The following is a 12,121-nucleotide window of genomic DNA, read 5'->3' as shown; positions in this document are numbered from 1 at the left end:
TACCAATAATGGGACACTATTCCTCCCACTGACACCAATGATGGGGGATTATTCCTACCACTGACACCAATAATGGGGGACTATTCCTCCCACTGATACCAATGATGGGGCACTATTCCTCCCACTGATACCAATGATGGGGCACTATTCCTCCCACTGCCACCAATGATGGGGCACTATTCCTCCCACTGACACCAATGATGGGGCACTATTCCTCCCACTGACACCAATGATGGGACACTATTCCTCTCACTGACACCAATAATGGGACACTATTCCTCCCACTGACACCAATGATGGGGCACTCTTCCTCCCACTAATACCAATGATGGGGCACTATTCCTCCTACTGATAGCAACAAGGGGAACTATTCCTCCCCTTGACACCAATGATGGGACACTATTCCTCCCACTGACACCAATGATGGGGGATTATTCCTACCACTGACACCAATGATGGGGGACTATTCCTCCCACTGACACCAATGATGGGGCACTATTAATCCAACTGACCACCAAGTCTATGGCATTTTTACTCCCACTGGCCACAGTCTGACCCCCAAAAGTTTGAAGGGCCATAAACTGGCCCATTGTTTTGAAAGTCTGGAGACCCCTTGTTCTATAGAATCCTTTTTGTGGTAAACAACCAGCTACAAATAAAAAAGGTGGTATTGTATTGATTATGCTTTTAGTAATATTTTGGAATAGTAATATAAAGTCTAAAACAATTAAGTCTATCTGGGCTTACCATGGCAGCTCTGGAAGGTTAGGTTACTATAGATTTAGGTGTCCAGTGATGTCCTGGAGAAGTTAAGAGAAACATATATGCAGTGCCCCTCCTGGCCCGAGGGGGCTGGGAAAACTTGCCTCCAACTCAGGAAGAGGGCTAGCATTTCGTAAAAGTGGATCCATGGCCACAGTGGAGACAGTCACAACAATGATGGGCACCAGTCACTTTAGTCTTTTTCAAGTTTTATTGCTCCAACTCAAAGGGAGAGACGAATAGGGTATAGGTCTTCTTTGTCAACAGGGCTCCCAACTCCCCCAGACTTCTCCATCCAATGGAGTGCTAGATTCAGAGAGCAGACACCAATCCCCCTCCAGTGAGACTTCCATCCTCTAGCTCTCCACCTTGGGTGTTGTACCCTTCTCGACTAAGCAGAGCAGCTTGAGGGTTCTGAGCTAGGTCTCAACTAGGCTCTTGCCTACTGAGCACACATCACTGCACACCCCAAAAGAGCTCACCAGGCCACTTTCCAAATTATTAACTCCTCCCCTCAGCATGCACCACTGGCCGTGAACCTCCATGTGGTTGCCAGAGAGAACAAAAATGCACATTAGCCCAAGCTTGTTACTGCCCCTATGACTATTGCCCTGAGTGCCAGTCAGTCAGCAGCAGGAAACATCTGCAATTCCAAACCTAAAGACGAGAAACCTAAATATTGAGGATTCATAATCCATTGGCAGATTGTATTTCTCTGGATAGGACTCTGCAGTCCTCACTGCCATTGGTTGATTTCTTGCACAGGGTGACAATATACATTTTCAGGTCTACCCCCTCCTACCCCAGACATAACCATCCACCACCCCCAGTACCTTTATCCTCTATCCCTCTCACCTCCTTCCTCCTGAAATGTGACCAATGCGGCTCTTTCATCTAATAACATCTCCAAATCTTCTACACTCCCTCCTCCGTTCTTGGCGCTCTCGAAGTAAAGTGTGACCATGTCCTCCGGGGTATTGGAGGGGATCCTCTCCACTCGGATGCTTCTGATTTCTTCCAAACGCCTTGCTTTTAGTTTATGCTGTTTTACTCTTCGGCTGCCGGAGAATTTTCCAATGAAATCTGCAATATCTGTGAATAGAGACATCACATCCCAGTGAATACGTAGATACATACATCGTCTGCTTCCTAGCCCAAGCAATCTGGCTCTGCTGGCATTTACTGAAAGAGTATGTCACCATTAGTTACATTTATGTGATAATTCTCGCTAGCATTCTCTAGAATTATTTATTTGTATCTCTTGTTACAACATACATTTTAAATGTTTGCTCTGTTTTGCCATCCAGCCTAAAAGGTGATATCCGAAGCCTTGGAGAGGTCCCATTGCTGGACCAGATGAACATCATAAAATGGATAAAAGCCATCACCCTCCCATCTTTACTTACAGTGAAGGAAATGTGTATTTGCTCCCCTGCTGATTTTGAATGTTTGCCCCTCACACAGAAATGATCGGTCTAACAATGGAATGTTCACCCCTCACACAGAAATGATCGGTCTAACAATGGAATGTTCGGTGTAACACTGAGAGACAGCATACAACAAAAAATTCAGCAGAAATGCGTCTAACAAATGATGACTGATCTGCATGTTCATGAGGGAAAGAAGGATTTGATCCCCTATCATTCAGCAGGATTTCTGGCTACCAGGTGTCTCTCATACAGGTAACAAGCTGAGATTAGAAGCAGTCTCTTAAAGGGAGTGCTGCTAATCTTATTTTGTTACCTGTATAAAAGACACCTGTCCACAGGAGCCATAAAACCATCAGATTCCAAACTCTCCACCATGGCAAAGACCAAAGAGCTGTCCAAGGATGTCAGGGACAAGATGGTAGACCTACACAAGGCTGGACTGGGCTACCAAACTATGGCCAAGCAGCTTGGTGAGAAGGTGACAACAGTTGGTGCAATCATTCACAAATGGAAGAAACACAAAACAAGTGTCAGTCTCTCTAGGTCTGGTGCACCATGCAAGATCTCACCTCGTGGAGTGTCAATGATCATGAGAACAGTGAGGAATCATCCCAGAACTACACGTGAGGATCTTGTCAATGATCTCCAGGCAGCTGGGACCGCAGTAACCAAGAAAACAATTGGTAACACACTAAGCCGACAAGGACTGAAATCCTGCAGTGCCCACAAGGTCCCTCTGCTCAAGAAAGCACATGTCCAGGCCTTTCTGAAGTTTGCCACTGAACATCTGAATGATGCAGAGGAGGACTGGTGGGAAGTGTTGTGGTCAGAGGAGACCAAAATCCAGCTCTTTGGCATCAACTCAGCTCACCGTGTTTGGAGGAGGAGGAATGCTGCCTATGACCCCAAGAACACCATCCCAACTGTCAAACATGGTGGTGGAAACATTCTGCTTTGAGGGTGTTTTTCTGCTAAGGGGACAGGACAAGTGCACCGCATCAAAGGGACGATGGACGGGGCAATGTACCATCAAGTCTTGGGTAAGAACCTTCTTCCCTCAGCCAGGGCATTGAAAATGGGTGGTGGATGGGTGTTCCAGCATGACAATGACCCAAAACACATGGCCAAGGCAACAAAGGAGCGGCTCAAGAAGAAGCACATTAAGGTCCTGGAGTGGCCTAGCCAGTCTCCAGACCTTAACCTGATTGAAAATTTGTGGAGGGAGCTTAAAGTTCGAGTTGCCAAATGTCCGCCACCAAACCTTAATGACTTGGAGAGGATCTGCCAAGAGGAGTGGGCCAATATCCCTCCTGAGATGTGTGCGAACCTGGGGGCCAACTCCAGGAAACGTCTGACCTCTGTGATGCCCGACAAGGGATTTGCCACCAAGTACTAAGTCATGTTTTGTGAAGGGGATCAAATCCTTCTTTCCCTCATGAACATGCAGATCCGTCATCATTTGTTAGACGCATTTCTGCTGAATTTGTTGTTGTATTCTGACTCTCAGTGTTACACCGAACATTCCATTGTTAGACCGATCATTTCTGTGTGAGGGGCGAACATTCAACATCAGCAGGGGAGCAAATACACATTTCCTTCACTGTATGTGTGCCGTCTGCCTGGTTTGGCATTGATTGGATGTCAGTGGTAGCGATATGTCAATAGTGAATTCCAACCTGTGCACTGCAGTTCATGTACACAATTATTGTACTTATTTTATGCACATAGTGCTGATACTATTTCTGAGAATCACAAACATTGGCCACACATGGTGAGTGTAGGTTGAAGCCAACTAACCCATCAAAGGATTTTGGGAGGAAGTCGGAGCAAAACCACACAAGATGGAGAGAAAATTCCAGTCTATACAGGTAGAATGCTAGCCCAGAATGGTTGCTTGGCAAGGTAAGATTAACACCCTCATTGCCACTGGTAGTATGCATCTCTTTACCCTTATTGGCCTTTTACGTATCCATGGCTCCATAAGTACCTGCTATGGGAGCCTAGAGAAGACTGACTAGTGTGTTAAAGAAACGGCGACCAGCTCACAGGAGGGTCCTTCACCAAACGTTGGCCCTGCAACTCCCCTCACAACAAATCAGTCTGATTAATGTGAGGGGGAAAAAAAATTATTTTTGCAGTCCATACCAACCAATCACATATCAACTTCTGCTCTCTAACCAGCGCTGAGAAAATAAAACATGGAATTTGATTCGTTGTTATGCAATAAAACATGTCTGCTGTTCATAAATCGTTGTCTTTGTTGGGTGTCTGACCTATAGCACATGTGAAGGTGATGACGGCAGATTGGATCTCTGGAATCCTCTCTATGTAGAAGTCCGTGTCCATGGATTTCCCACTGGTATTCCCAACCAGGAGGCTTAATATCTCAGAAGTGCAGCTGTCTTGAAGGCTCTCAATCAGAACCGGAGAAGATGAACGGCTAGGTGACACCTCTTTTTTCTCTGCAGTTGTTGGGAAAAGAATTAAAAAATTGCATTAAAATGTGGACAAATTATTGCTATGTCCCAAATATCTCCAACCATCCATAGTCATCTTTCCCTTTATGTACATATAAGCCCTGGTAATGGGGCTGAGTATTGTCCTCCTTCCTCCTCTAGAACATACTCAGCTTGGCCAATGGACATAAGTGGTGCACAAGATGGGTGGCCAACCATCCATGTGCAGACAGTCTCGGGAAACACAGCATTATTATGTGTATTTATAAAGTACAATACTAGCCATAAACTGTCCATTAAAAGCCTGTGTGCCATAAAATTGCTGCCATACACGTCGTTACTGTAGACCTTCCCATCATTCCAAGGTAGAGAAGACAGAAATAGTAATACGGACCTTTGGTCTCCTCCATCACCTCACTCTGACCACAGAGAGGATATATAAGGGAGGGAGAGTGGCCTAGTGGCTGCCCACAGTTCCATGAGTAAAGTTAAAAATTCATGAGACATACTGGGCTGCCTTTCTACTGCGCTTATCACCTGGGTATTGCAACAAATGATCACATAATTAGTGCAACATTTGCATATTAATTTCCCATACATTGTCATAGTTGCCAGTGTGTTGACTGCATATTGCCCTTTTTCTTTGTGTTTGTTTTGGGGACCATATTACCCTCCAAAGACTGTCTGTATTTTGTATGTGTAGCTCCCCTCTAGTTAGCCAGAGGGAGCTAGCTATGTTTTTTAGTTAGAGGCTGGATAGCAACCTGGGATGAGTCAGCCTGGGATGAGTCAGCCAGGTTAATTTTAGGTCAGGGCTGAGGGCTCTGCAGTTCCCTGATACCTCCCCCTGCTCTAAAAGCTTGAGAAGTTTCTAGAAGACAGTAGATGGGGGTGAGGTGGGGCTGATCTGCATACTCAAGGGACTCTGCCCAATCCCCAGGCAGGAGGATTGGCATGGGGTCAGGACAGTCCTTAAGTATAAGAGAGCCTGATAAGAAGGGGGTCAGTGTGGGGTGGAAGATGGAGTGAGAGGCTGGAGTGTGGAGCCTGGGAGGAGGCCAAGAGAGGGGCCAGCCTACAGGCAGTTGCTGGGCAGGAGGATCTCACTACCTCATCCATCCCCTGAGAGAGGACAGCCTGGGAAGCAGGGAAGGAGCCAGCCCAGTGTAAGACCTGAAGGCAGCCACCAACCCATCAAGCTTACAGGAGAGGCAAAGTGAGTAATCCTACATTCTCTGGGCCAGATAAGGGGAGAGGGCAGTCAAGTGGAAAACCAAACTAGCTCCTCATGTGGGACTGCTTTATTAAAGTGGCAGTTTCTGGGTCCCCTTGCCCAGGGATTCCCTCAGGCACCTGGATGAAGAGGAGGATGCATCTGGGGTCTGAGATGGTACACCAGGAGGGCTGGAGAGCTCTCTAAGAAGAGAATGTTTGTCTTTGGACATGTACATAATTTCTAAGGAGTTTGTCCTCATGTTCACAGTTCCTTGAGCATCCAATACACCCCTCAACCCTATCCAAGGTCAATGCCCCTTAAGAAAAATGCAAAAACAAGCTCAAGAACTGTTTACTGTCTCCAGAGGGCAAGGGTGGAAGAAAATGCATGTTGCCTGGCTGTGCAGGACTATAGGAGGACCCAAAAACTCAGCGACTCTTAAGGAGGTAGTGCTATATATGCACGTCACAAGGTTATTATAGATCAGACGTCCTCAACTGTTTTTTTACCATGGTAGAACCCTTGATATAATATTCTGGTCTCAGGGAACCTCAGCTAAAATTAACCATGGTACATTAGCCACCCTACGTTGGTGGTCATTAAGAGAAGGGTTTCCTTCCGCTGGTGGTCAGTGGAAATGAAGGGAGGTGTTGGTGGCAGAATTATGTGGACACCTTCAGGCAGGAGACCAGTCCATCACTGCTCATTGCTCAGTAACCTCTGGAGGAACCCTAGTGGAGAACGGATGCTTTAGATACTTTTCTCACTAGCCGTCTATGTCTCAGCTCACTCCCCTGTAAACTCAATATTTTTCCGTTACCTGGGAGGTTCCGACTCTTCTCGGCTTGAGAAGCCTGCAAACAAAAAAAACCCATCAAAATTACAATCGTCATACGTGTGTGTAAATCTTCTACTTTTAGTTCCCAAACTGGGAGCCTTCTCGGCGGTCCAATATATCTTAGTAGAAGTTAAGATTGCACTTCTGAGAGTTGGGGTCTACAGCCCATCCACTAAGGGGCCTTGTGTATGAAGTATCTGACCAAAGAACATTCGGATTTCCCCCAACAAACAATTTACATTGTGATGGTGACGTCATCTTCTCCAAGGTAACAACGTATGAATGGCCCTTATCTATGTGTATATGAAGGGTCAGGACAAAGCTGAACTCTGGGTAAAAGGTATCAAACAAATCCTGCATGGTATAAAAAGAGAATATTTTCTGTTTCTTGTCAGAAGCACTGGAGGGTGAGCATGTTTCAACTTCCTTTCTGCTCCCCCTCTCCATGTACACTTACCATCTCAGCTATCCTCTGCAAAACAGTTCTTGCCCTGGAGGACTCTTCTACACATTCATGGCTGAGTCAACTGTAGCGCCCTCTAGTATACATGGTTGGGCAAGTGTAGTTAGAGGCTTGCTAGGAGCCTGGGTATTATTAGAGAGTTTATTTCAGCCCAGGCTGAAAGGCTCTACAGGTCACTCCTCTGATACCGCCTTCTGCTCTTGAAGCTTGGAGAAGCTTCTAGAAGTCATTAGGTGGAAGCAAGAAGGAGCTGATCTGCATATTCATGAAAGTCTGACCAATCCCAGGCAGGAGGCCTGGCAGTTGTGGCAGACTGGCCCATAAATATGAGAGAGTATAAATATGGCCCATAAATATGAGAGAGTGGCCAGCATGGGAGTTGGGTGGAAGATGGATGGTTGAGGTGCTGCTGTGTAGCTTGGGAGGAGGCCCTGGAAAAGGGGGGTTCTGCCTCCAGAATGGAGATTGGAGGAAGGATGAAAGCTGATAGAGGGAGCTCAACTGTCCTGCAGTCCACTGGGGAAGGACATCCTGCATAGCCTGGAAATGAACTAGCCCAGCAAAAGGCCTGAGAGCAGTTCTATCCATAGCTGCAGGACAAGGACAGTGTGAGGACCTCTACACCCCCAGGGCCCATAAGGGAGAAGTCTGCTAGATACAAGTTCTTGGCAAGTCATTAGGGGACAGTTTAGTACTTACCAGGGGCGGACTGACCATTTGGAAACTCTGGCACTGCCCGAGGGCTTGGGGTCAGTAGGGGGCCCCATGAGATGCCCCTGGTACCTTTTTCATAGGCTTTTTTGAGTTTGGGCAAGGACACAGGGGCCCCATGATCCCCTATTGCCTGGGGGCCCCATGAGTTGTCAGTCTACCCCTGGTACTTACCCTTGTCCTAGGATCAGATACCATAGCTGCAGTCACTGAGGACACTATGGAGTGCCTGTGAAGTGATTGCACACCCAGCAGGTGAAGGCTGTGGACCACCCCCACTTACAGCACACAGCAAATGTATTGACTACAGTCAGAGCAAACACAGTCACAGCACGCCTGTAGTCAGAGCACACACAGGACACTCCATTTGTTGTGGTAAGTGTTAGAAAAGTGATGCAGGGCTGGGACAAGGGGTGGGCAGGAGGGGCGGTTGCCCTGGGCACAATGGTTTATTGCAGTGATGTGGACACCATGTCCATTTGTTACAAGGCTGACAGGAGTAGTGACAATGGCATCACTACTCCTGTCAGCCCAGCACTGGGAGCAGTGAGGAGAGAGTCGGGAGGAGGTGCAACTTGCGCATCCCCTAAGTTGACCCCCCTAAGTTCACATATCAGGAGGGGAGGGGGGGGGTGCCAAAGTTTGGCATCATTGCCCTGGGTGCTGGGTGACCTTGTCTCGGCACTGGATTGATGGGGCAGCATAATTGGAATTATTTTCTGATTTTAACATTGCCCTGTCACATGGCCGGATCAAGAGGGGTGCTGGGGAGGGCTATGCCCCCCCCCAGATTTTAGTTGTGCCCCCCCCAAAGCCAACCCTAACTATACTACCCTAACCTGACACTATACCACCCTAATCTGATACTTTACCGCCCTAGCCTGACACTATACTGATCACAGTTATGTGATGTGTGGGAAAGAGGAGCTCTTCTGCCTGTGCCCAGGCTGTGTGCAGTGCAGGGATGGGAGAAAGAGCTGTGCCCCTGTCCTCTGCCCCTCCAGCAGTGACCCCTGTCCTCTGCCCTGCCAGCAGTGACCCCTGTCCTCTGCCCCTCCAGCAGTGACCCCTGTCCTCTGCCCTGCCAGCAGTGACCCCTGTCCTCTGCCCCTCCAGCAGTGACCCCTGTCCTCTGCCCCTCCAGCAGTGACCCCTGTCCTCTGCCCCTCCAGCAGTGACCCCTGTCCTCTGCCCTGCCAGCAGTGACCCCTGTCCTCTGCCCCGCCAGCAGTGACCCCTGTCCTCTGCCCCGCCAGCAGTGACTCCTGTCCTCTGCCCCGCCAGCAGTGACCCCTGTCCTCTGCCCCACCATCAGTGACCCCTGTCCTTTGCCCCATCAGCAGTGACCCCTGTCCTCTGCCCTGCCAGCAGTGACCCCTGTCCTCTGCCCCGCCAGCAGTGACTCCTGTCCTCTGCCCAGCCAGCAGTGACCCCTGTCCTCTGCCCCTCCAGCAGTGACTCCTGTCCTCTGCCCAGCCAGCAGTGACCCCTGTCCTCTGTCCCGCCAGCAGTGACCCCTGTCCTCTGCCCCTCCAGCAGTGACTCCTGTCCTCTGCCCCGCCAGCGGTGACCCCTGTCCTCTGTCCCGCCAGCAGTGACCCCTGTCCTCTGTCCCGCCAGCAGTGACCCCTGTCCTCTGTCCTGCCAGCAGTGACCCCTGTCTTCTGCCCCGCCAGCAGTGACCCCTGTCTTCTGTCCCGCCAGCAGTGACCCCTGTCCTCTGTCCTGCCAGCAGTGACCCCTGTCTTCTGCCCCGCCAGCAGTGACCCCTGTCCTCTGTCCCGCCAGCAGTGACCCCTGTCCTCTGTCCTGCCAGCAGTGACCCCTGTCCTCTGTCCTGCCAGCAGTGACCCCTGTCCTCTGCCCCGCCAGCAGTGACCCCTGTCTTCTGCCCCGCCAGCAGTGACCCCTGTCCTCTGCCCCGCCAGCAGTGACCCCGGTCCTCCTCTCTGCCAGCAGTGACCCCTGTCCTCTGCCCTACCAGTAGTGACCTTTATCCTCTGCCCTACCAACAGTGACCCCTGTCCTCTTCTCTGCCAGCAGTGATCCCTGTCCTATGCCCCGCCAGCAGTGACCCCGGTCTTCTGCACGTTATAGTGCCTTTGTTGGTGCCCAATATGCTCCATTACATACATGGGCCATAAAAGTCTTCAATGTGGTGACATTTAGTTCTCATATATATGGAAGATGTGAGCTCAGAGACTGGAGGTGGCATCAACATCGGCCGAGACTGAAACCCTGCACCCCTGTGAGCCCCTCCCCTGCTGCACCCCTGTGAGCCCCTCCCCCCTGCACCCCTGTGGGCCCCTCCCCCCCTGCACCCCTGTGAGCCCCTCCCCCCCGTACCCCAACACTTACCCCAGCTCTGTCCTGTGGGGGTGGGGAGGTCGTTGTACTCTGTGTGTCTTCCGGTAATCGGACTTCCAGCTGTAATGTCGTTCCATCTGGTAATTTCAGTTCATGATCCTTCCTCTGTAGAACCCGATCTCGTGCTGCGATAGAGAAGATTCCCAGATATTGTATATTGGACCATCCAGACAGTCCTGTCCTTCCTACATTCCTCTATTCCCCCTGTACTTACCTGCCCCCCCCCCCTTGTAGTGTATGAGGATCCCCTCCAGTCCTCAGTACTTACCTGCCTCCTCCTTGTAGTGTATGAGGATCCCCCTCCAGTCCTCAGTACTTACCTGCCTCCTCCTTGTAGTGTATGAGGATCCCCCTCCAGTCCTCAGTACTTACCTGCCCCCCCCCTTGTAGTGTATGAGGATCCCCTCCAGTCCTCAGTACTTACCTGCCCCCTCCTTGTAGTGTATGAGGATCCCCCTCCAGTCCTCAGTATTTACCTGCCCCCACCTTGTAGTGTATGAGGATCCCCTCCAGTCCTCGGTACTTACCTGCCTCCTCCTTGTAGTGTATGAGGATCCCCTCCAGTCCTCGGTACTTACCTGCCTCTTCCTTGTAGTGTATGAGGATCCCCCTCCAGTCCTCGGTACTTACCTGCCTCCTCCTTGTAGTGTATGAGGATCCCCCTCCAGTCCTCGGTACTTACCTGCCCCCTCCTTGTAGTGTATGGGGATCCCCCTCCAGTCCTCAGTACTTACCTGCCCCCTCCTTGTAGTGTATGAGTATCCCCTCCAGTCCTCAGTACTTACCTGCCCCCTCCTTGTAGTGTATGAGTATCCCCTCCAGTCCTCAGTACTTACCTGCCTTCTCCTTATAGTGTATGAGGATCCCCCCTCCAGTCCTCAGTACTTACCTGCCCCCTCCTTCTAGTAGTATATTATAATGCCCCCACTCCGGTACCTACCTGCCTCCTCCTTGAAGTATATGGTGATGTACCCCGGGCTGCAGTCGCTGTCTCGGATCTCACACTCTCCTCCGTCTGATTTACTTTTACTCCCGAAATACAGTTGCAGTTTATTCTTCAGCTTTTTCAGTTTCTTTGGCCCCTGGCTCCAGGTTAGGGCCACAGGGTGCAGGTACGTGCTGTCCCCCATGGTGGGGGTCGGTTAGTGGTGGATGAGGTCGTACAGCCAAGTGGGGTGTGGAGGTCGGTGTTTTCTGGGTGAGGATATTTATGAAGAAAGACCCCCGAAGACACTTTCACTTTCTGTTTGTGCCGATCAGATGACTTTCCTTCTCGGATGGAGATTTCCAGGAAGAGTCCCAGCTGTGATTGTCAGTCCTACAACCCGCGTTCACTTTCTGGGGCTGGCGGTTCCATATTGTACATTGGAGGGTCTCCTCTCAGAGGTTGGATGGAATGGTGGAGGGTTCAGCTTGATATTTGTACAGAAAATCCTTCTCCATCCTCAAAAAGAGGAAAGAAAAAACTATTTACAAAGTTTTACATTACAGATAAAGAAGAAAGAGGAAACAAAAGAGCAACATATTACGGGGCTCAGAGAATTACATATAAAGCTGGATTCCCATTCACACCATGTGCAACGGCCGATGCGGGGATGCAGCCCCAATACATAGAAAAGGCAATTTGCCTTACATCAGTTCACACCAGGCGCTGCGGGGCTTAACCCCTTCCCATCCGGCCCATGTATATAAACGGCCGGATGGTGGCAGTGCAGGGGCGGGTTGCCATTTATAAATGTTTTCCCCACTCCCCGCCTGTGCACGCTAGCTGGGAGTGTGCGGCACTGCGATCCGGTGCTTGCTGTGTTCAGAGGACACCAATCGCTGTACGGGATCTCTGTGTGAGGTTCCGATCATGTGATCACTGATTGGCCAATC

The 12,121-nt window shown here is 50.0% G+C and overlaps 1 protein-coding gene across 2 annotated transcripts in view; it reads right to left on the bottom strand.

Annotated features, from left to right (window-relative positions):
- LOC149441363 (protein mono-ADP-ribosyltransferase PARP14-like) overlaps positions 1-11,538 on the bottom strand; it is a 63,138-nt gene extending 51,600 nt beyond the window's left edge. The window contains exons 1-5 of one of the 2 annotated variants that reach the window (XR_016307394.1): positions 11,184-11,538; positions 10,235-10,368; positions 6,685-6,718; positions 4,466-4,654; positions 1,618-1,854 (exon numbers count right to left, since the gene is read on the bottom strand). Coding sequence is in view for 1 of the 2 variants with exons in the window: in XM_089657429.1 (XP_089513555.1) it covers positions 1,618-1,854; positions 4,466-4,654; positions 6,685-6,718; positions 10,235-10,368; positions 11,184-11,373 (784 nt within the window). In the remaining variant the exon portion in view is untranslated. The remainder of the gene's footprint in view (positions 1-1,617; positions 1,855-4,465; positions 4,655-6,684; positions 6,719-10,234; positions 10,369-11,183) is intronic. The other variant, XM_089657429.1, reaches the window with a different exon arrangement.
- Positions 11,539-12,121: the final 583 nt, after the last annotated feature.

Source organism: Staurois parvus, unplaced genomic scaffold (genome assembly GCF_062004578.1).
Source record: "Staurois parvus isolate SC_StPar_1 unplaced genomic scaffold, SC_StPar_1.0 ptg000999l, whole genome shotgun sequence".
In the NCBI taxonomy this organism is placed as follows: Eukaryota; Metazoa; Chordata; class Amphibia; order Anura; family Ranidae; genus Staurois; species Staurois parvus.
The sequence above is the reverse complement of the archived record's forward strand: the minus strand, read 5'-3'. Positions and strand labels throughout refer to the sequence as shown.